Source organism: Aphanomyces astaci (genome assembly GCF_000520075.1).
Source record: "Aphanomyces astaci strain APO3 unplaced genomic scaffold supercont1.12, whole genome shotgun sequence".
Classification (NCBI taxonomy): domain Eukaryota; phylum Oomycota; class Saprolegniomycetes; order Saprolegniales; family Verrucalvaceae; genus Aphanomyces; species Aphanomyces astaci.
Window position 1 is genome coordinate 1,088,399 of NW_009798275.1, and position 21,612 is coordinate 1,110,010.

Sequence of the window (21,612 nt, forward strand, 5' to 3'; positions counted from 1 at the left end):
TTAATTCCTCTCAATTCAAATATATATTGTAAATGAGAGGTGTCTTGGGAACATCACAGCCATCAAACAGTGCATCCAACGTGCCGCGTTGCCGCAAGCGTCAAACCAGTACCGGTAGACAGCCACACGGAAGCACAAAGTGAAAAACTGAGAGCTAGGAGCGTAAGCAAACAGTCAAATGAAAGCCCATTTGAGAGGAAGCATGATTCACTAATATTCAGCAGGTGCATGAGAGGACAATGGAGGGCATGGACCGCACTACACTCACTGTACATTAACGACACTATATTGCAGCAGTGCTGTTTATGTGCTGTATCGATACAGTACTACTACATGTGTGCGTGTACTACTACTACATGTACGGCTTGTGTGATGATCGAGGGGTTAAGGTACCGGTAACGTTACTATCGGTTGTGTGATGGTGGGGAGCGTGAATATGGCGCACAAGGTAGGGCACTCTTTCAGTATTGCCCCCAGTCGAATTTAAAAGCAATTTTAATTGTGTTGTGTCATTGAAACCAAATATACTTGACTTGGGCATCACATCATCCGGATACCATCCGGATCATTTTGGCGCACATTTGTGACTATCGCCCCCGATTTGAACGCGAAGGTCAAATGTTTGAAGCTAAGGACCAATAGGAGTAAGACTCGAAACACAAACAACCCCTGTTAACTTCATTCTTGATTCCATCCTGCAGTGTGCACACTACATACAGCCAACCCCATGGATGCCCGCTACAACCTCGATGACCTGGAGGACTTCACATTCGACAGAGTCATGCAGGTTACAACGAACGACGCCGACTGCCTGCGCTGGTGCATGAGTGTAGGGCTACTCAAACGCTCTATGCTCTGCCCAAACTGTGCGAAAGACATGAAGCTGTCCGCCGCCACCCAATGCTGGCGCTGCTGACGCACAACTTGTGGGTCAATTGAACGAAGTGTGAAGTCTGGTTCATTTTTCTCTAAGTTGAATCTCCCCGTCCGCACCATTGTTCGTATTATGCGGCATTGGGCCTCGCGACGCCCGGTTGCCGACGTGATTGAAGACCTACATTTGGCTTCAGCAACCGCGACGGACTAGTACAACTTCTGTCCGTAGGGTAGGTCTACTCTACGGAAATGCTTTCGATTGACAGTGACAGTGAAATGAAGGTAATCAAAATTCATATGACTTATATAATTTCATATCATTTATTCAAATTCATATTATCTATTTATATGTAACTGCATATTACTTGTTCGAATTCATATTATCTATTTATATAATTATTGGCATGCATATTTATTCGAATTCACGTTATATTTCATGTATACATATATTTCATATTAGAAGTGTGGACGCTGTTATAATCATTGACAAGCTAATTTTTAGATTGGCGGCGTTGGATCCGTCGTTGAAATTGACGAAACGTCGCTCAAGAAAAAATCCAAGTACAACCGTGGTACGCGCCACCCAGAGTGTTGGTTATTTGGTGGCGTTGACCGAGCAACCAAGAAGTGGTTTGGCGTGCTAACGTATGAAGACCGCACGAAGCCGGTGTTGTCTGCGTTCATTGGAAAACACATACGACCTGGAACCTTGATCATGTCTGACAAGTTCGGGTCGTATGTGTCCACCAATGAGCGCCACACCTTGGCAAACAATCCAGCTTTGGCGGGCATGGGTTACACGCATCAGTGGGTGAACCACTCTGAAAACTTCGTGAACGCAGCGAACGGAGCCCACACACAAGGTATTGAAGGTGTGTGGGAGGTGCGTGTGAAGCAGTTCACGAAGATTATGCGTGGTGTCCATCGGGAACACCTTCCTAGCTAACTCGACGAGTTCCTTTGGCGGTCGTGGTTTTTCCCCCGTGGCGCGCCCGTGGCAATATGTTTTTCAAAGGACTTGTAATTGCAATTGTTCGATCGTACTAATTTCGAGGACAAATAATAGAAAATATTATTATTTTGTTTTAAATTCGACCGGGGGCAATACTGAAAGAGTGCCTAAGGTAGACTGAAGTTATCGTTGGAACTGCGTGATGCCGTCACCGCGGTCACCAAAGTAAGATGTTATGTTGTTCTCGAGAACACGGTGACGGCTCAACACAACCGCTGAGGACAGAAGACCAGGGATCACAGTCCAGGAGGCATCAGAACCTACTATAGGAATGAATCAATGATGAAGTTGCTTGTACTATACCGCTGTTGACTGGTCGCGTGCAGAGCGGCCATGGCCCTCGCCACTTGCACCTCGCCACTGCCACGTCGCTGGTGGTACCAATGAAATAGCCAACATGGTCTCCTAAATTCTATAAAGACTCACCTCTATACATAACACTACCTCTAATATCAGATAATTATGTCACGAAATGTCTAAATTATCGATATCTAGAAATTTGTATGACGCTCTTAAAATCCACAACTTGAACTTCAGCATACAGTGGATAACCTCTTTAAATTTGTATAATTTATACATGTGGGGGCTTCTCTTAACATACGAAGTACGGTATATGTAACATGAGCTCTGCATCGTATCCGGATATCCGATTACGATAAATACCATATATCCGGATGATATGCACTGACAAACCCTTTCAAACTGTCATGCGCGGGATACGTGGCAAGAATCTGACGAACACGGACCGCAATGCCATCCTCCGTCGGCTGCTAGCACTTGTCACGCCGCAATCATCGACTCAAAGATCGACGAACTTGCCCAAGAGACACCGTTGACGATTGAACTGAGCGAATTTTGCTCCCAACTCGAGCTGCTTGTGGTTTGAAGCAATCCCGATGCGGACGACTATTTCTGTAGTGTATTACTGTAAACACATCCCACATTACATCATATAGAACACGAAGTGCTGCAGCTATAGGTGTAGGTCATTGCTGAATGGTAATGTTCTACGTGGCATGCCTATAAGTCCAACATACTAGCACCTACGCAAGACTTGTGGTGTGCCCCCTTCTGTGTTGATGTGACATTCAATCCACAGTAAATATGTACATTTCTATTAGGAATAGTCTGGACAAATGGACGATATCGCCACGTCGTGCTGGCGGTCGACGTCGTAGAAGTACTTGCCCGGGTTCGGCGCCCGTCGGTATTTAGCTGTGGCGTTCGCACAGCGGGGAAACATGGGCTTGAAGTCGCCTGGGAAGTGGAAAAACACGGGCTGGACGTCGTTCCATGTGAACTTGGACGGCACTTGGTCGTGAAAGTACAGCGACGTGCACCCCGACGACCCGCTCCCGCCAAACTCGTCAAAATCCTCTGGGCACATCATGATTGTTATCCGTACTACTACATACTAGTACTACTATTAGTAGTAGTCGTAGTACCTACCGGAGCCAATCAGGTACGACATGACAAAGAAGATGTCGGCGGCTGTGTCCACAAGCACGTTCACCTCGGGGTACTTTAAGTATGCAATTTGAAACAGAATTTGGTCGCCTTCAAACAGAAACGACTGGCGCAGTGGCTGGCCAAACCTTGGGTTGCCCGCGAACGCACTTGGGTTGGCCAGTCGAAAAAAGTCCTTCTCTTGGGCGACGCGGATTTCCGTGATCCGTCGCAAGAACGCGCGGATGCTGCGCACGTCGCCTACGACGATGCCACGTAATACACTGGCCATGTGTATGGATACTTGAAGTTCATAATACCGAGAAACCCTCCCGACCCCAAGCTCCAATTGGGTCCTGGCGCAGCGTCAGTGGACGCCGTCTTGGCCGCGACCGCAGAGCACATGTTGTGTCCTGCAATGACCCGAGGCTTCTGGTCTACAGTCAGCTGGATCGTCCACTTCTTCTGTCGTAGTTGGTTGCCGTAGTTGCCGCCGTTGCCGAACGAGTCGCCGCACGATGGCTCGCCGTTGAAGATCACGCCGCGCTTGAGCTTTGTCTTCTGAAGGAACAGCTGAGTCAACTTTTGGGGGTCGTCTTGCACAACCACGTCCCACGCGTCCGTGAACAGCACGAGGTCGTCGTCGTGGAGCTCGGGGTTCTTTTCAAAGTAGTGCGATAGCCAGTGCAGCTTTTTTTGCTGGCCGTGGCGGTACTGCTTACCGTCGCGCTTGTCAGCGCACCCTTGGCCACACGTCGTGCCGTCGAAGAATGTCGAGCTGTAATTCCACCCGAGCACGTTCAAGACGGAGCTCGACTCGTACGCAAACACGGATGCCGCCAAGAGGCAAATGTCAGGCCGGGGGTTGTCGGCCAGCGTGAGAAACCGGAGTTTACGGGGGACAAACCCAGGGATCATCGTGGTGGATTTAGGCGTCGGCGGCTGTGGAGTGGTGGTGGTGGGCGCGGGAGTTGTAAATACGGTGGCCTTGGGGGTCGGTAGAGCCAGGGCTGTGGGTGTGCTGCGGTTGGTCGAGTTGTTGGACCGACCATTTGTGATGTTTTGGTGCAGCTGTGCGATTTCATCGGCGTGGTGAACCCTGTCGTTTGCAGTACTGGGGTGAATAGGTCCCCATGGTTGCTGGAGGACGCTGACGTTCAAGGAGAGCCCCATCGCACCAACCAACAAGCATAGGGCCAACGTCACTGTGGCCAACTTGTGCGGACGCGAGAACGATGCGCGCCGCCGCAAAGGGAGAGTGATCAGCGGCAATGCCACGTCGGTGTCTGACCTGTGATGGTGCATTGTGACGCGTTTGAATTGTTACTGTCGACCCAAATCGAAATGGGAATCAGGAATCATCGGTTGGAACAAACTAAGGTTCAGTAGAACCGGCACAGCTGGTTCAAAAGATGATTCGCATTTGTACACCATCCGTAGTACAACCTACCGTATGGGTGGACTACAACCCTAAAGTATGTTACTCCGGAGTATACAACAGTACACCTTTTTGCGGTTAATTTCAGCTTTCTTTCACTATATTTCGCCTAGCTTGGAGTATATATTTCACCAAACCAGCAGTATAATTCAACCAACTATCGTTTAAGTTCAGTTTTCGTCAATATATTTATTTCATCCAGCAGCGATTAATTTCGCCAAAAACCATTCATACAGGACACGTACAGATGGTACAAGTACTGTCTATCTACCTAGTAAATATTGAAGGATGATAGTACAGTAATATAAGGAAGTCGATGCAATTACTTGGATTTTGTAAGTGGCGATATGGCTGACGGCATTTAGATTGTTGAACGTTTTTCAGGGTTAGTCACAATATACTGTACTACTTCAATAATAGTACGGAGTACTACAGTACAGTAGTGAATAGTGAATTATCCAATAGGAGGCTTGCATTTGATGCCCTCGTAACTATCCAATCAACGAGTGATGCGCTATTCTGCATATTACTTTGAAGTATTTTGGATGACCAAGGAGTAGATCAGATGTGTATTTTTATTGGAGTGCAACGCTTGCGAATGAATTCCCAGTTTACTGTACCAATACAGCGTTCTGTACTACTCGGAGTAGTATTATACTACCGGTAGTATGGAGTACTTCGAAGTACGTACTGTACTACTAGTATCATTCTTCAGTATTAGTAACACTTACTAGGTGCGACCAGATCTGATAATCCAATATGGGATAAAGTACCGGTATGAGGATGAATCCTTCCAGTACAGTACTACTTTCGAAGTAGGTGATAATCAGATACACGATGTACGAAACAAATACTCCAAGGAGGGAGTCATATGGCCAAAAAGCCTGACGAAAAAGTCAAGTTGTGAGAGTGGTTAGGGTGACTTTTCAAAAGCACACTGATCGGTACACTACAGTACTGTACTGTACCTCTTGGCGGACAATTGTCGCACAACGCCACGTTTGAGGAATACTCAAAATACCCTAAAAAACACGATGAATGGCTGGGGTCCTGCAGCGAGCGCGTGGATAAGAGATAGCGCCACAAGACGCTGCAGCGGGAGCCTGGTGACCCGAAGTAAACATGCATAGTGTACTTCACGCCACTAGCCTCCCGCAGCAGCGCTTTTGTGACAGTCAGCCTACACTACACGCTCCCATAGTTGTGTGCCCTTCCAATTGATTCTGCCTGGGTCTTATTTGGGAGGTTTATACATGATATCTTGAACTTGTAAGTACATCGTACGGTGCGGAAAGGATATTCCTCGTTTGCGACTCCAACGGAAGGCATTGGGCGGCTAGGACACCCAGCACGCCCAAGTCCATTTTCAGTCGGTTCTTGACGGCAAATTTCATAATGAAGTTATTGGAAGACTGTGATTGGCTATAAATAAATCCATGTATCCAATCAAAACCAATTATACCTGGAAATCAAAAATTGCAGCGAAGTTTGCGCGGAGGCCTCGCTTCTTCGTGGCTGTTTGCTGTTCTTTGGAGGTACCTTAACTGACAACTAGCATAGTGATAACGAGAGGAGATGATATACTGGTGAATTGCCCGTCGTTGTCGCTCGGATCAATTGGGCTGGGGGGATGCTACAAGTCGATTATTGTGAGGGGAAAGGGGGATACTTAAGGGCTATGGAGGTGTAGGGGTTGCAGTCGCTGCTATCCTGGCGATCTTCATACACTATAAGCTAGTCATGATGTCGTGAATGGTGGCTCTAACCTCGTAGAATGGTGGTTGTGTGCTTTCACATGTAGATAAGCTACAAGCACAGTCGATGTGGAGGGGACAGGAGGCCGTGGGGGGTTATAAGCGATGTAGGGGTTGCAATCGATACAGCTGTAGCGATTTACATCACTATGAGCAAGTCGCACATACAGTGGCTGAATCCTGTGCTGTTAGGTGTGGATTCACCGCCGCTCTAACCCAATTGCTAGCATTTACACGAATAACTTGGCGTTGTCCTCCACACACAGCTGTACGTTTTACTTCTTAACTTTCACGCAAAGTCACATTGCACACACATAACGCATACTAGTACAAAGGAAAATCACAGGGCTACATCGCATTGCTAGCTCAACTGCTGACATGGTTCAGGACTCTAGAATGCAAATGGATTTGGTCATCGTTGATGCGAGCAACAACGACGGGCTAATCCTTTAGTATACTGTATCAGCTCCTCTCGTTATCACTGTGTTAGTTGTGAATAAGGTACCTGCAATGCAAGGCTAGTTAGTACATCAGTCAGGCAATACGACGCAGCATGCATGCTCCTGTTCAACACCCTATCATCTTCCAGAAATATTGCGTTTTGATTGGATAAATATTTATTTTTTATGGCCAACCACACATTTCAATGTCGTCATTCTTCAATTTGCCACCTCACACACACTGCTCACTGGGTCCACGGGTATGTAAGTGATCGATCCCCTTGCGCATTCAGTCATCCGTTGGTACCGCAAGCAAGGTTCATTCTATATCTAGGCAGTACATGTATATCGACTATAGAAGATGTCTTCCAGGAGCAGCACGAAACACGACCCACGATATACGCGGAACAAGCCAACAAAGTTGCCATAGGAGTCTGGTAGCATGGAGTGCATGCAATTTACACGATTACCATAACCGAAAAAGTCACCCTAACCACTCTCACTACTTGACTTTTTCAACAGGCTTTTTGTCCATATGACTCCCTCTAATAATACGTATTCGATATCATAAATTTATGAGGGTGTTATGATTTAATTCAGGGAGGCATACGGCAAATTTTCTTATCGCGCAAGTAAAGTGGATCAGAGGGAGTACAGTACGGAGTACTAAGCTTACGTAGTATAACATGCACATAATGAAAAATTACTGATATTGACAACTGTGCAGCATCGCTTTAGCGAGAATATCAACATTGACGATGTATTTTTTTAATACTCACGTAGTACGGTCGTACGGGAAGGTTAGACTGTGCGCTACAATAACGTTATAATAGTAACGTTATTATCTACTCCAGAGTACGTACTTCGAAGTAAACGTTTCCTACGACCAATTAACAACTGGTATTTGCAAGTATACATACCTAACAGTAAATCCCAGAGCATGGGTGCCGGTTGTTGGTTAATTGCGCTTGGATTAACATTTTTAAGACATTCCTCCACGAGGGCCGATACTAGAACCACATGTTGTGGAACCGCTTCGCCAATTGTAACCCGCCTGCATCTTCGGTTTTTACCTCGCCCAACGCTTCATACCTCGTGCTTGGACCGATCTTCTTCGAAGTTCGGTCCTCGTCTCCGGATTCCCCAGGGGAGGGACGGATAAATCCTTGCGGAAATAATCCGGGGAAGCCGGGGGGGACGAACCCACGACCTTTGAGTTAAACGTAAACCGATGCTCTACCACTGAGCTATTTTCCCTCCCCCTGTGCCGATTGTTGGCTTCGAGTAAACCAGCTGGTTAAATCTGTGGGTGGCCACCAACAGTCATCGATGGTTCATATTGACTTTGAAACAATTCAAGGAACACTGAACTACATGTACTGTAGTGCGTACCCCGAATACACAGTTTCCAAAACCCACCGCATTTTGCACATGCATTTTGTACTGAGGATCAATAAAGAGCCCTATTTAGAGCACTTTCGAAGATTCATTGACATATTGTGAGTTAGAATGACCTCACTATTTTGACGCGTCCTGGTGATATAAACTCACAGTCAATACACATCCGGTAAACAAGTGATTTCGGATAAAAATCTAAAAATAGCTTTAGATCCAAGCGGTGGTTTCACTTGGAGGAAGGGTTTTTGGGATATTTCTGCTTTCACGAGTCACGGCGCGCATGTCCGATCCATTCGCCGGCTTCGGTGTGTTCGCATCTTCGACTCCTGGTGCTCGCCAAGGCAATAGCAACTCCAGCAACTTTATGACGACACCTGTTGCCCCGTTGTACCAACAGCAAGGTCAACCGCAGCTAACCAAGCAGCCATCCTTGAATCAAAACATCATGAGTCAGTTCCAGACGTCCTCCAGCACGATTCAAACAAATTCGAACGGCCCTGCTCGCACACAGTACATGACCACGCAGCCACCTGCGGTATCCACCACGTTCAATCCATCTCCATTCGCCACGTCCAGTGTGCAGCAGCATAATCCATTTGCCGACTCCCCCGCGGTTACCCCCGCCTATCCATTTGCTTCCCAGGTGTCATCTTCGTCTGTGGTGACTAACCCATTTGGCGATCCGTTCGGGACTCATACACCGCCACCACCTCTATCTACAGCGATTTACCAACATCAGCAACAACACTTCAACGCCGCCCCGATGTCGCAATTCACCACGTGTCCGTCTGCAACAGTTCAAGATTTTGACCCGTTCAGCCCCAAAGGATCCACGCCCCACCTCCCCTTTGACTTTCCCGTCCAAACAACCTCAAGCCCCCGTCAACCGTCGTTTACGAGGGCCACCCAAGAAAACTCGCGACGTCCGCTGGATATCGCTGCGTACGCCACGGCCACTGCCACGCCGCAGCGCCGCACGTCGGTGAAGGACATGTTGGAGGCCGAAGCTGCAGTCAACAAGATGTCCTTGGGGGCCAAAAAGGTGTCGTCGAACGACAATGGGTTTGCCATCTCAAATACATCGGACATCTTTGCCGCCAACACATTTGCCAACTTGGACGACGACTTCAACCCCCGCAGTCCGGCAAATGGGTCGCGACGCAACAGCGTGGACTCGGACGGAGGCCCGCAATTGACGCGGTATGAAAGTCGACGGAATCAACGAGCAACATGATCTCATGTTGACTAATGTAGGGCACCGTCGCAAGAACTGGACGATGATATGGAAGAAGACGAGTATGAAGTCATGTTCGACTACGGGTCCAAGCTGGGCGTGCTCATGGAGCGCATGGACGTGTATGTGAAGGACAACATGCAAGACCAAAAGCGGGAGCTAGCGGTGGTTAAGTACGATGACGACGACCAAATTCCATGAGGTTCACATGACGAGTTGCATAGGTTGGTCGTGGAAGGTGGGGCGGCCGACCGGATTGGGGTCAAAGTGGGTAGCGTTATTCGAGGCATCAACCACAAGGACATGGAGCATGAGAGCTACAACACCGTGCTGGAATTGATCAAAACGGCGCCTCGACCCATGACCATTCGACTGAAAGAACGAAACGAATCGAAAGAGACCTCCCAAGGCGCGGTCTTGACACGCATTTCCAGTACAATTGTTCATCGTCGCAACATCGTTTGACATGAACTTGTGTTTTAGGTGGAACGTTCAGTGTGGGCAACCTTACTGCGGGCAATGCCAAGTGGGATAGCAAGTACTTTGCATTTGGTGGGGCGAAAATGGACGTGCTGCAGCTCTTTGTGTCTCGCGCGGCGTACCACGAGGTACGACGGCCATCAATCGTCAAGTGGGTTTGATTGAGACTAATAACGAGAGATTGGTTGTATGTAGTGCGTGATTGCGTTGTACGAGAAGCGTCAAGTGTCGACGCAAATTCAATCGTTTCGGCTGTACCGAGACCACAAGCTGTCGCCCATCAAGAGCAAAATTTACAAGGGATACGGGAACTTGCACTATTTTTCACTCACGGTGCCATCGCTGCGCTTTGTTGCGGCCAAGTTTGCCAGCGAAAACTACGACACGATCAAGAACATGTGGCAAATCGCATTCGAAGCCATCGAAAAGAAGAAGCGCCAGGCGTACTAAACTAGTATTAAGCGTATCCATGGAAGGATGCATACGATCAAATATATTGATACCACACAACGCAAGTGTATTTCATCATGAGCATTGCTTTTATAGTTGTTAACTTTTGGCCTTTCAAAACAATATATCCGGAAGGGTTTATCCGGGCGATGACTGTTCCGGATAACCTAAGTTTTCATGTCATATATCCGGATTTTCGATCACGAATTTGATTGGGTCTGGAGCGGTGGTGCCGCGGATACACAACTCAAAAACAGCGCCAAGAATGTGGCGCTTCTCGTTGCCGCTGCGGACGGCATACTCGTCGTCGCTGCTGTGCCAGCGGACATATCTTCCGCTGTCAACGCCATTGGGAGGATCCGTTGCGTCGTTCAGTACGTTCGATGAAGGGAAGCCGAAGAAGAAGGTCGTCAGTGGGTACGAGTCTGCGGTGCCGAAGTGGAAGAAGGATCGGGCTGACAAGTTCAAGCAAAAGATGGCAGGTGGCGGCGACAGACGCGGCAGATCCAATGACAAGTTCAAAGGCTCTCCGTTTGGCAAGGACAGCAACGACCGAGGAGGCAAGCAGCAGTTCAAGTCGTTTGACAACTCCCGCCGTTCGTCGTCTCCATTCCGTACCAACAAATTCAAAGACAACGACAAGAAGCCATGGTCCAAATTCAGCAACGACAAGTCCAGATTCAGCAACGAAAAGCCTAAATACAGCAACGACAAGCCTAAATACAGCAACGACAAGCCTAAGTACGGCAATGAAAAGCACGACCAACAGGACAGCAAGCGCGGGTCGAAAGAGTACTCCAAGGGCAAGGCCAGCGGGGACTTTACCAGAGGGCGGAAGCAGCAGTTCAAGTCTGAGCCAAAGGTGGTCGAAGCCCCCAAATCCATCCATGACATCCAAGCGGAAAGGGAAGCGGCGTGGTCGCACATGCGCAAGATCCGAGTGCTCACGCCGGGCATCCCTGGTTCCGCCTCGTCACCATCCGCCGCTCCTTCGACTCCGTCGCCGTTCAAACCGTTCAAAGCAACGGCTGCCGACACTTTGAAAGGCGACGGCATATCCACCGACAGACGAGCCCAACGCCAGCTCAACAAGAAGAATCGCGTGTTTGACAACCTCCAAGCCCCCGCACAGGTATATATATATATTTCCTAGTCTGAATATGGATATATATATGTAAATTTATTGGTATTTGGTAGGACATTGTCGAGCCGCTGCATACGTTTGAAGAACCAGACAGTCCCCGTGGTGTCAAGCCCCGAGGCCTGAACGTGGCTGTGATTGGTCGACCGAATGCTGGCAAGAGTTCGCTCATGAACTCGTTGCTTGGATTCAACGTAATATATATATATATATTAAATATATATATAATTCACAGATCCTTAATAGGTGTCGGCAGTGTCTGCCAAGTACAACACGACGCGCGACCGCGTGCTGGGAGTGCTCACCCAAGGCGACGCCCAAATCGCATTTTACGACACCCCTGGTCTTGTCAATTTGAAGTACACCTAAACAATCATCTATTTTGAAGAAGTAAATGAAATCATCTAATACATGAATGACTTTGTATAGGGATTCCCATACATATGTGCGGTCGCTGGCGATCACGGCGTCGGAGACGATGCCAAGCGTCGACATGTCCTTGCTCGTGGTGGACGCCGTCAAGCGGCTGGACGACCAGGCGCTGGAAGCCCTGAAAAGTACGAGTTGTTGCTCTAAACAACGGAATATGTCATTGGAATTGGACTAGACATTGCGATTTCGTCTGCCAAGGAAGCGGCGCCCATCATGCTCGTCATGAATAAGGTACGTACAGGATAGAAGATATGAACCATGTTGATTATGTGATGGGGTAGATGGATTTGGTGGGGCCGACGGAACGTCCGCATGTGGCCAAGCGCGTCCAAGTGCTCAGTGATATGATTGAAGAGGCGTTTATAACGTACGGCCCCAAGGAAGACGACGAGTTTGACGAGTTTGACGAGGATGAGGACGAAGTTGACGGTGACAATGAGGAGGACGATGACGACGATGACGACGATGACGACGACTATGAAGAGTTTGACAGTGACGACTTTGAAGATTTCGAAGACGACATGTCTGAGCTCGAGCTCGACCCGACCAAGTACCTACGCGACAACTGCATCAAGCTGTCGTCGTTCAAGGACAAGGACGTGGCCAAACTGCGCAAGGAACTGCTTGCGCTGGCCGTGGACCGGCCGTGGATGTTCCACTCGCGCATGAAGTCGGATCGAAGCGACTTGGACCTTGTCACAGAGATCATTCGGGAAAAACTCTACCGCCGATTCAACCAAGAACTGCCGTACCAGGTAACCAACCTTATCATACTGTCATGTCACTCGATGACTTAATCGGGTTAGATTGAGCAAGAAAACCGCGGGTGGACTCCGTTTAGCGACAAGAGTTTGCGCATCGACCAAGACCTTTGGGTACGAAACTCTCTCTTCTTTGCGCACCATGGATCGAATATATATATATATATATATATATAGTGAATTCGCTATAAAATTCGCGGGGTTGTCGAATCCATATTGAATCACGCTGGTGTTCTGATTGGTTGAATCTACTTGTCCTTTTGTAAGAGCCAATCACATCCGCTCAAAATTGTACTAGCCAATAGCGTCGATTTGTGATCGATTTTTCGACGGAATCTGGAAATTTGTACCGAATCCACACTATATACATTCTATTTAATTTGCATTTTTTAGGTCCCGTCCGACCGCCACGTCAAGACGTTGCTGGGCACGAAGGGCGACACGCTTCGCGAAATCGGCACGGCCGCCCGCAAAGACATTGAAAAGCTCTTGGGCCGCAAGATTCACTTGTACTTGAACATCCGGTCGCGTGACCCGAGATAGACGACGATTGCTATAAACTTTGATTTAACTAGTAGAAATCTCATTGTATCCTCGTCGTCGGTTGCTCGACGTGTTCACTCTGCCAAGGGTACACTAGATGCAAACCCGCTCGGCACATTTCGCGGCCGGCGCAACTGGTGGGTTCTCCACGCTTTAACATCCAGCATGTATGTGTACATGGTGTCTTGCCACGTCACGACCACCAACTCATTCATAAACGCACTGGCTTTGTCCAAATACAGCACACTCCCGTGCCTCCACCGGTCCAGAACAATCGTGTGCGAATACAAAAACACCGAGCGACGGCGGGTTGGTCCTTGTGATGACGTGGCGGCGCTGGGTTCACTCGACCTTGATGCACACGAAGTTGCAGAGCAACAAGAGGCCTGGCGATGGTCACGGTCCCCACTTCCCAAGTTAGGTGGAAGTCGAATAGACTGTATGTGCAATGTCGGGCTAACTGGGAGGCCGCCCAGTGTAGGTACAGTTGCTCTTGGCTGCGTAGAACCACGTGTGGCTGTGCGTGGTAATGGGCAAAATGTCGTGCAGAATGTACGACAACCAGCACATTTCCCCCGATATCAAGATTGGGTTCACCACCGAATTGACCCTGCAAACAGACATTACGTGAACGGCTTCTGGTGTGTTGGGTTGCATGCCCAATCGTATCGGTTTCAAAACGAAGGAGCGGGGGGAGATTGCATTTGTCCCCTCGCTTCATTCGACCTTGTAATTGCCAGCGAAACTGACGTGAGACGGTTCATCTAAAGTACTTTGAGCGTTTTATGGTCGAAGACTTCGGGCCAACTTACAACCCATTGACTAAAAAGAAAGTACCGCCATGCTTTGCATCTAACTTGTCATTCCAGTCATTACCGTCGGCGAAGGATACATTTAGTCTTGGGATCACAGATCTCTATTTTCCACTTGATAGGTCAAGCAATATGGAAAGGCTGATCGTTTATTTCCATTGGCGTTGTATGAAAATGCAAATTCCATGTATTAAACCCAAGGCATACTTCGTAGCGTAGCGTTTACTGTATCTCCTACTTAGCTTCGACACCGCGCGCAACAATTGTCTCTTCGTCTTGTTGTTTTGCAAACGAGTTGAAAATCTGCTCCAAAGTCGTCTGGGACACGCTGTACTCAGTCATGAACAGCGCCGCCTTGTGTTGCTCCATCTTGGCAAACACAGTCGACAATCGCAGCGGCGTGGTTCCGTTTTCGTGCAACTTGAATCGACTGTGCTCGTTCTGGCGCTCCAGCAACGTCACTTTGACAAACGTGGAGGTCAAGAACGCCTGGAGGTCGTGGAACCGTGACTCGCCCACCCACCACGCACAGAACGTGCCCACGGGGAGCTTGCCCTTGCTTTCCCACACAGCTTCCAGGGCGTAGCCAGTGGCGTGCTTGGGAGTTAACCAGTCAGCGCGCTCGGGGGCCCCCAGCGCCGTGCACAGCTTCACCGCCTACGAAACGGTTTCACAAAACGCAACAGAATAGTTGTACATATCGAAAGACATACGTCCGCATGGGTTATGTCCCACGTAACGGAAGGAGTGGCGCAATGCACCTTGACAGCCAAGTCAAAGAAGGACGCGACGGCATCCGGCGGCGCCAGCTCCACCTTGGCGTGAACCATGAAGCCATCTCCAAAGCGGCTCTTGAGGTGTTGCACGCTTCCAAGGCAGCGCAGCCGGCCCCCCACCATGATGCCCACGCGGGTGCACAGCGCCTCGCACTCCTCCATACTATGTGTGGTCAACACGATCGTCGATTCTTTCTGCGTCGTGGAAACGTCAGCAATCACGTCCCACATGAACCTACGAATCGAATCAGTACGAATGTTCAATGGGAAATGTAATTCCATACCGGCGGGAGACGGGGTCCATGCCCGTGGAAGGCTCGTCCAGGAAAATGATGGGCGGTGACCCGATCATGGCCATCGCGACCGACAGTTTGCGCTTGTTGCCGCCACTTAGCGTCCCCGCGAGTTTGTGTTCGAACGAGTTGAGGTTCATCTGCCGCATCTTTTCTACGACGACCATGTTGACATCTTTCCAAGGCACGCCTTTGATCTTGGCGAATAGCTCCAAGTGCTCGCGAACGGTGAGGAGGTCGAAGAGTGCATCGAATTGGGGGCAGTACCCCACCAGTCGGCGCACTTGGAGCTGCTGCGTGAGGATGTCGAACCCGCCCAACGTCGCCCGCCCGCTCGACGGCAAGATGTCCCCCGTGAGCATTTTCATGGTCGTGGTCTTTCCCGCGCCGTTAATCTACATCATCACCTTCTGTTAACCAACTATGAAGTACTCACAGGAGAGCCATACATACCCCCAAATACCCAAAGCACTCGCCCTTGGGCAGCCCAAACGACAGGTCGCGGACAGCGATTTTGTTGCCCTGATAGACTTTTTTGAGTTTCTTAATCACAATCATGTCCTTGTCTGCACGCCCGTCCAGCACGCGCTTGGCTTCGTCGGCCACGTCCTTGTCTTCTTCGTGGGCAACATGAGGCAATTTAGGATCGCGGACGAAAATGGCTTTGATCTTCGGGAAACTCAGGGCGAAATCGATACCCGCGGCGCAAATGAAGTATGCCACCGACAGCACCGCCAAGTACTTGATTTCTAGCCCCATGATGTCGTCACTGAAGGCACTCACGGCGCCGGACGTGGTAAAGAGCCCAAGGAGTGAGTGCAAACACAGCTTGAGGAGGCCGTTGCTGAGGCAGAAGAGGGGCGAGAGGCGCCAGATGTAGATGAGCGATTCGTTGGCAGTCTTGGTCGAGTCAAACAAATTCATGACAAACGACGCAATCATGAGCACGAGGCCGATCAAGATGTTGATGAGCAGCGTGTAATTCTGCGACGTGGCGTGGTTCTTGAAGACGTATGACAGGCAGTACGTGAATGGAATGATGGCCAACCCAAAGAGAACGAAAATCGTCACAATCGCGGCGGGGGTGTCGGTGGCGCACGCGGCGCAGTCGACGCCGGTGAGACTTTGAATTTTGAACGCGTTGATCATGATCAGCGCCGCCGCCAACGGAACCACGTACAGCAGCATGTCAAACACGTAGTTGGCCAGCCAAAACGCCGGTAAACTCACGCCGGACACCAACTGCTGATGCTTGGCGTTGTGCTCGTTGGTCTTTTCCTTGACGAGGAAGATCACGATCGACGCTGGAAAGAACGACATGGCCAGCGAAATGATGATGCACGCCACGAACGACAGCGCCGAGCTAAACAGAGCTTTGACCGTTGCCGTGAGCGGAAACGGGTACAAATTCACCTATCCAAAGGGCAGGAACTGAGGATAGTCCAACAGGCTAAGTAAGTACCGTGACAGGAAACTTTCCGTTGAGCATTTGGATGAGGGCTTCGTCCAGTGCTGCTTTGAACACCCCCGCCGCATGCGTGGCGGTGGTGTTGACGAGCATGTTGTAGCTCAAAATCTGATCGGCAGTCGAAGCATACATGACGAACGCAGCGTACTGGCCATCGATCAAGTCGTTATACCCGCGGCGGAAGACCTTTTCGGCCGTGAGAAGACACGTGTCTGCCGCTGGGCCGTACTGCTGTTTGATTCGCGGCATGGATGCACTGTACGAAATGCCAAACACCGTCAGCGACGGATCCGAGGACAAGTCGGTCAACGGGATCGCGGCCGGGGTGGCCCGCTGAATCTGCTGGCCCCACTTGGAGCACACCCCGCCGTCGTCTTTGGCGCAAACGAACGGCGCGGGGGTGTTGAGTCCGTTGGCGAAGTGCACGGACGGATCGAGGCGGATCTTGGGGTCGTTCGCCAGCAACGAGCTGTTGGCCAGGGAACTCAAGCCAATGTACAGGAACAAGATGGGCAGCACGGTGCTGAAGATCATGGACTTTTTGTCGCGCTTGGCCACTCGGAATCGTTTTTGAACGAGTGCGAAGAGGTGCTGGACGAACATGGAGATGGCAGTCCGGTTCAGCCCTTGCACTGAGTAGCTGGATGCCGCCGCCGCCTTGTCGCCAGACTTGGTCTTGTCCAGCGTGTGCTGGCCGTCGTCGTCGCTGATTTCTGCGACCTTGATGAACACTTCCTCGAGCGTGGTCACAGACACCCCAAACGACGAAATCTGCAGCTCCGACTGTCTGGTCGGTTCTTCGAGTTCCTGGAACATGGTCGGAAAGATCGGCGAGCTCTCGATGGCCAATTGGAAGCTGATTTCGGACCCGACGTTGCTCAATACGGCGGCTGAAGGAATGTGCTTTTGGATAAACGCCACCAAGCTGGTTTCGTGGCTACATAGTTGGTGGTTTTTTAGATATATATATATTTGCAAAACGGTATTGGGGTGCCTACTCCAACGTGGAATTGCTCGACTTGGCGATTGTGAGGGTATACCCGGCGCCAAACTTGCTTTTCAGGTACAGAGACGACCCACAACATCGCAACTTGCCCTCGGCCATGATGGCAATGCGATCGCCGAGGATGTCGGCTTCGTCCATGAAATGCGTGGTCAACACAATCACCCGATTCATGCGATTGTTCAAGATCAATTCCCTACGAGCAGACGAATGATTCCCTAAGAAATAATGGGAAAATATATGATTTTACCAAGTGCTCCGGCGACTGTACGGGTCCATCCCCGACGTCGGCTCGTCCAAAAAGACCAGTTTGCTGTCTCCAAGCAGGGCTATGGCCACGCTGAGCTTGCGCTTCATGCCCCCCGACAAGCTGGCTGTAAACACGTGGCGCTTCTCTGTGAGTCCCACTTCGGCGATCTTACCTGCCACAAATTGAAGTCAACGTGACATAGAAGTGCTAGTTGCATTGCGTACTGGTGACCACGTCGGTTAATTCTGCTCCAGAGTAGCCTTTGATACGCCCGTAAAAAACCAAGTGCTCTTGCACAGTCATGTCCGCATACAGTACGTCGTGCTGGGGACACATGCCGAGGGACTGGCGGATGGCATTCATGTCGTCGAGGATCGAATGCCCGCCAAAGAACGCATTGCCCGTAGTGGTGGGGATCATGCCCGTCAAGATCGAGATGAGCGTCGTCTATACAACCACAACAGCGTTCAAAAATATGGTCTCACTTGGTCGTTGAGTCTCGAGGTTGCGATGGTTAGTACGTGGTTAATACCTTGCCAGCGCCGTTGTGCCCCAAAAGACAGGTGATTTGATCCTGATACATGGTTAAGTCGACGCCATTCACGGCCACTTTGGTGACCCCCAACGGTGTTTGAAACGTTTTGCGAATGCCGCGAATCTTCAAGGCTCGGCCGTCCTCTTCTTGTGCCTATGGAAATGCAAAAACAGGTTACGGCCTAGTTGTTATTTCATAGACGAGGCGACAATGATCTACCTGCACGTCGACCCCCACGGGCTCCACATTCGACGTGTCCGGGGCTGCGTCCGCGACTTTGTCCGCCGGCCGCGCATGAACAACGCCACTGCCGCGCCAAAAGGACACTTGGAAGAGAAAGTACCATTTGCGAGGGGTGCCGTAGTCTTGGGGCAATACTTCCTGGAGGTACAACCCCAGCGCCGTGTACAAGAGCGTGTCCAGCACCAACATCCCCAGCCCTCCCTGGAATCGAAAGTTGCCGTACGGGACGTTTGCATTGGCGGCCGTGAGGCCCGTGGACACGCCTTCGACATTGGCCAACGTCTAGACAAAACCCTTCACTGTCGAAAGTCGTAGAGGACGGTACGCACCCCAATGCAAAACGTAAACGCGACCGGGGACAAGAGCGAAAAGAGCATCTTCACGGGCTCGAGCGAGTTGGTGGCAAAGTTGCCGAGGAACGCCAAGATAAAGTAGAACACGTTGCCTGCAGTACCCGCCGTCTTGGAGTTGGAAAAGATGCACGAAACCAGAAATCCGTAGGCAAAGATGGACGTCGAGTACAAGAAGAACAAGATGAACAAGTAGCCAAAGCTCGTGTTGGGGAACAGCTGCGTGCCCGCGAGCGCCGCCAGCACCGAGCTCACAACAAAGATCAGCAGGTACGTGATGTACCACGAGAGGACAATGGCGGCATCGCGGACGCCCAGAATCTTCATGAGTTCGCGCGCGCGGGTTTCTTTCTCCTGCGTGAGCACGACAATCACCCGCGACACGGCGTGGAGATACGCCAGGATGAAAATGATGGAAAACACTTGCGACACCATGCTGTAGAACGGCGCTTTGATGTACGCTTGAATCGGAAACGGGTACGTCGTAGCGCCGACATAAGCTTGGGGGGCTTGCTTGAGGGGGTGCAACAACGCCAGCGTCGAGTTGAGCGGCAGCGCCTCCAACAACGTCGACACGTTCATGCCTATTCCAAGCTGAGGGTTTCCTGCCACCGACTGCAAAATGTCCGTGAGGACTTCGTCTTGCAGAAGTTGCGACGTCAACCGCTGGAGCACTGCTGGAGAGGACGCGGCCACCGATTGGACTTGCTGGCATGAGCCGTCAGTGGTCATGCTAACGGCGTTCCACGTCGGAAGGCACGCGAGGAACTTGGTCACGGCAGTCTGCAGCGTGTTGGTTCCGCGGCGAACGTAAGTGTTGTAGTACTTGCGGTTGAGATTTTTCTGCAACGGATCGACGAACTTGGGGTCGTTGTTGGCCGTGTGGGGAATATTCCCAACGTCACCGCCTTCGCGCTGCGTCGAGTCGATGCGAATCGTGTACTCGATGGGCGCCGCCGTCCCAATTTGCGTGTCGGTGGGATACGTGTCAAAGACAATCCCTGCGTATATCTTGGGATTGGCCGTGTCCGTGCCGTACTTCGTGCCTAGAAATAGGTTAGAACACCTGCGAAATACAAGCCATGCAGTCTAGTTGGTACCAGAAACGTAGGCTTGAAGCGCGTCGGCCGAGTCGAAGTACATCACAGAGTCTGTCCAACTGGGCACGACTGGCGTCGCATTGTACGCGTTGTGCGATTGGTTGGACAGCGGAATCTGCGGGTACCACGCCGCCATGGTTTGGCTAAAGTAGTTGACCGTGAACGAGTTCTTGGGCGCAATAGCTAGCTTGTACGGAATGAACTTTCCTAACAGAAACATCACTACACTGTAGAAACTTGTGGTTTGGACAAACCTCGACATTCCACAGGTATGGCAAATGGGGAGGTAGGGTCGATGTTGGTGTAGCCAAGGTACAAGAACTTGGTTGCACATATCGTCTTGTCGGACGGCACCAGGTCGTTGGTTTCGTTGCGATTGAAGTCATACTGCGAGTGTTGTGGCAACCTATATATGGTGGTCAATGACTAAGTATTTGAAGAAGACGACACTACGCACGCCAGCAACAAGGCGGTCATGGACGTTTCCACGAAGCCAAAGGTCGGCGCATTTCCCCCGTAGACGCCGATGTTAGCCCCCAAGTTGCCGTTGCTCGATTCAAACAAGTTGGTGCTGCCGACGCCAGTCACAAATCCCGCCGCGATGGACGTGTTGGGCTGGAGCGTCTTAAAGTACGCAAACAAGATGACCATCAAGGCGGGAATGGCGATTTCGAACGCCGTCGCGATGTAATGCCGCTGCTTGAGCAGACGGTTCTTCCACATGAGCGTGCCAATCTGCCGAAGCAGACCGTGGGCGCGTCGCACCATCGCACACGAATGGGAAGTGCCTTTTGAATAAGTGAAACCCACTGGAGCAGTTACATCAAACAGCGAAAGGTCAGCGTTTCGAGCCGCGTTAAATACTAATAGTATCCATCAACAAAACGACCTTTGCATGCCATTGGCCGTGAAATTTCCCCGTTTCACTTTTGTTGCTTGGTTTACGAGTACTCTACAGTACATTATGATAGCTTGTATTATATTAATAGCAATCCATCACACCATGGAACGACACAAGATCATGTCCCCCTTGTGTCATACTGTACCTGCTGGCGATGTGTTTTAACCTCGCCTGTCCGACTTCCACTTGCGTTGAGCTCAAGTTGCCTAACGTTACCTGGTATTAATAGCCTCTATAATCACGGCATTGGTTAATGCTAACGTAGAAAACCAATTTAAGAACACTTTGTCCGAGACGCTGCGATGGAAGGAACGAAGCTCAGCATGGATGATGCATCAGATTCACATTCCGAAAAGTGCTGGATGAGGCCAAAGCGGAGTTGATTCATTGGACATTCAAATAATTGTGTTTCACGGTCTATTTGACAGACATAAATAACATTTTCAAAGCAAATGTACTCAAAACGTGAGAACCAG

The 21,612-nt window shown here is 50.2% G+C and overlaps 5 protein-coding genes and 1 pseudogene across 6 annotated transcripts; 3 read left to right on the forward strand and 3 right to left on the reverse strand.

Moving 5' to 3' along the window:
- Positions 1-727: 727 nt before the first annotated feature.
- Positions 728-2,724, forward strand: H257_06428 (hypothetical protein; the record flags this gene model as incomplete). Its single annotated transcript, XM_009831639.1, has 4 exons — positions 728-829; positions 1,379-1,759; positions 2,215-2,265; positions 2,617-2,724. 4 exons carry the CDS (start codon positions 728-730, stop codon positions 2,722-2,724), a joined length of 642 nt encoding a protein of 213 aa, XP_009829941.1.
- Positions 2,725-3,005: 281 nt separating this feature from the next.
- Positions 3,006-4,639, reverse strand: H257_06429 (hypothetical protein; the record flags this gene model as incomplete). The annotated part of the gene is made up of 3 exons (XM_009831640.1): positions 3,006-3,265; positions 3,338-3,595; positions 3,655-4,639. 3 exons carry the CDS (start codon positions 4,637-4,639, stop codon positions 3,006-3,008), a joined length of 1,503 nt encoding a protein of 500 aa, XP_009829942.1.
- A 3,509-nt stretch (positions 4,640-8,148) lies between these two features.
- H257_06430 lies at positions 8,149-8,223 on the reverse strand (annotated as a pseudogene). Its single transcript has one exon. The product of its transcript is annotated as a tRNA-OTHER (tRNA).
- A 397-nt stretch (positions 8,224-8,620) lies between these two features.
- Positions 8,621-10,594, forward strand: H257_06431 (hypothetical protein). Its single transcript, XM_009831641.1, has 5 exons — positions 8,621-9,564; positions 9,619-9,771; positions 9,823-10,031; positions 10,082-10,206; positions 10,274-10,594. Exons 1-5 carry the CDS (start codon positions 8,645-8,647, stop codon positions 10,526-10,528), a joined length of 1,662 nt encoding a protein of 553 aa, XP_009829943.1. The 5' UTR covers positions 8,621-8,644; the 3' UTR covers positions 10,529-10,594.
- A 191-nt stretch (positions 10,595-10,785) lies between these two features.
- On the forward strand, positions 10,786-13,458 carry H257_06432 (hypothetical protein). The gene is made up of 8 exons (XM_009831642.1): positions 10,786-11,660; positions 11,726-11,863; positions 11,916-12,028; positions 12,099-12,226; positions 12,277-12,332; positions 12,383-12,856; positions 12,908-12,976; positions 13,256-13,458. Exons 1-8 carry the CDS (start codon positions 10,794-10,796, stop codon positions 13,403-13,405), a joined length of 1,995 nt encoding a protein of 664 aa, XP_009829944.1. The 5' UTR covers positions 10,786-10,793; the 3' UTR covers positions 13,406-13,458.
- Positions 13,459-14,375: 917 nt separating this feature from the next.
- H257_06433 (hypothetical protein) lies at positions 14,376-21,019 on the reverse strand. Its single transcript, XM_009831643.1, has 14 exons — positions 20,693-21,019; positions 20,490-20,641; positions 20,236-20,442; positions 19,115-20,181; positions 18,762-19,067; positions 18,540-18,695; positions 18,232-18,454; positions 18,008-18,179; positions 17,753-17,953; positions 16,749-17,691; positions 15,740-16,699; positions 15,278-15,681; positions 14,931-15,228; positions 14,376-14,874 (listed from the first exon to the last, which is right to left on the reverse strand). Exons 1-14 carry the CDS (start codon positions 21,001-21,003, stop codon positions 14,452-14,454), a joined length of 5,823 nt encoding a protein of 1,940 aa, XP_009829945.1. The 5' UTR covers positions 21,004-21,019; the 3' UTR covers positions 14,376-14,451.
- Positions 21,020-21,612: the final 593 nt, after the last annotated feature.

Bases quoted from the DNA above. Each gene is read 5' to 3' on its own strand.
- H257_06431 (XM_009831641.1), top strand. From the start codon at position 8,645: ATGTCCGATCCATTCGCCGGCTTCGGTGTGTTCGCATCTTCGACTCCT. The intron at 9,772-9,822 runs GTACGATGACGA...CGAGTTGCATAG, and splicing joins CGGGAGCTAGCGGTGGTTAA to GTTGGTCGTGGAAGGTGGGG. The intron at 10,207-10,273 runs GTACGACGGCCA...GGTTGTATGTAG, and splicing joins CTCGCGCGGCGTACCACGAG to TGCGTGATTGCGTTGTACGA.
- H257_06432 (XM_009831642.1), top strand. From the start codon at position 10,794: ATGTGGCGCTTCTCGTTGCCGCTGCGGACGGCATACTCGTCGTCGCTG. The intron at 11,661-11,725 runs GTATATATATAT...GGTATTTGGTAG, and splicing joins ACCTCCAAGCCCCCGCACAG to GACATTGTCGAGCCGCTGCA. The intron at 11,864-11,915 runs GTAATATATATA...GATCCTTAATAG, and splicing joins ACTCGTTGCTTGGATTCAAC to GTGTCGGCAGTGTCTGCCAA.
- H257_06433 (XM_009831643.1), bottom strand. From the start codon at position 21,003: ATGGTGCGACGCGCCCACGGTCTGCTTCGGCAGATTGGCACGCTCATG. The intron at 15,682-15,739 runs GTATGTATGGCT...GTGATGATGTAG, and splicing joins AGTGCTTTGGGTATTTGGGG to ATTAACGGCGCGGGAAAGAC. The intron at 15,229-15,277 runs GTATGGAATTAC...TTCGATTCGTAG, and splicing joins ATGGACCCCGTCTCCCGCCG to GTTCATGTGGGACGTGATTG.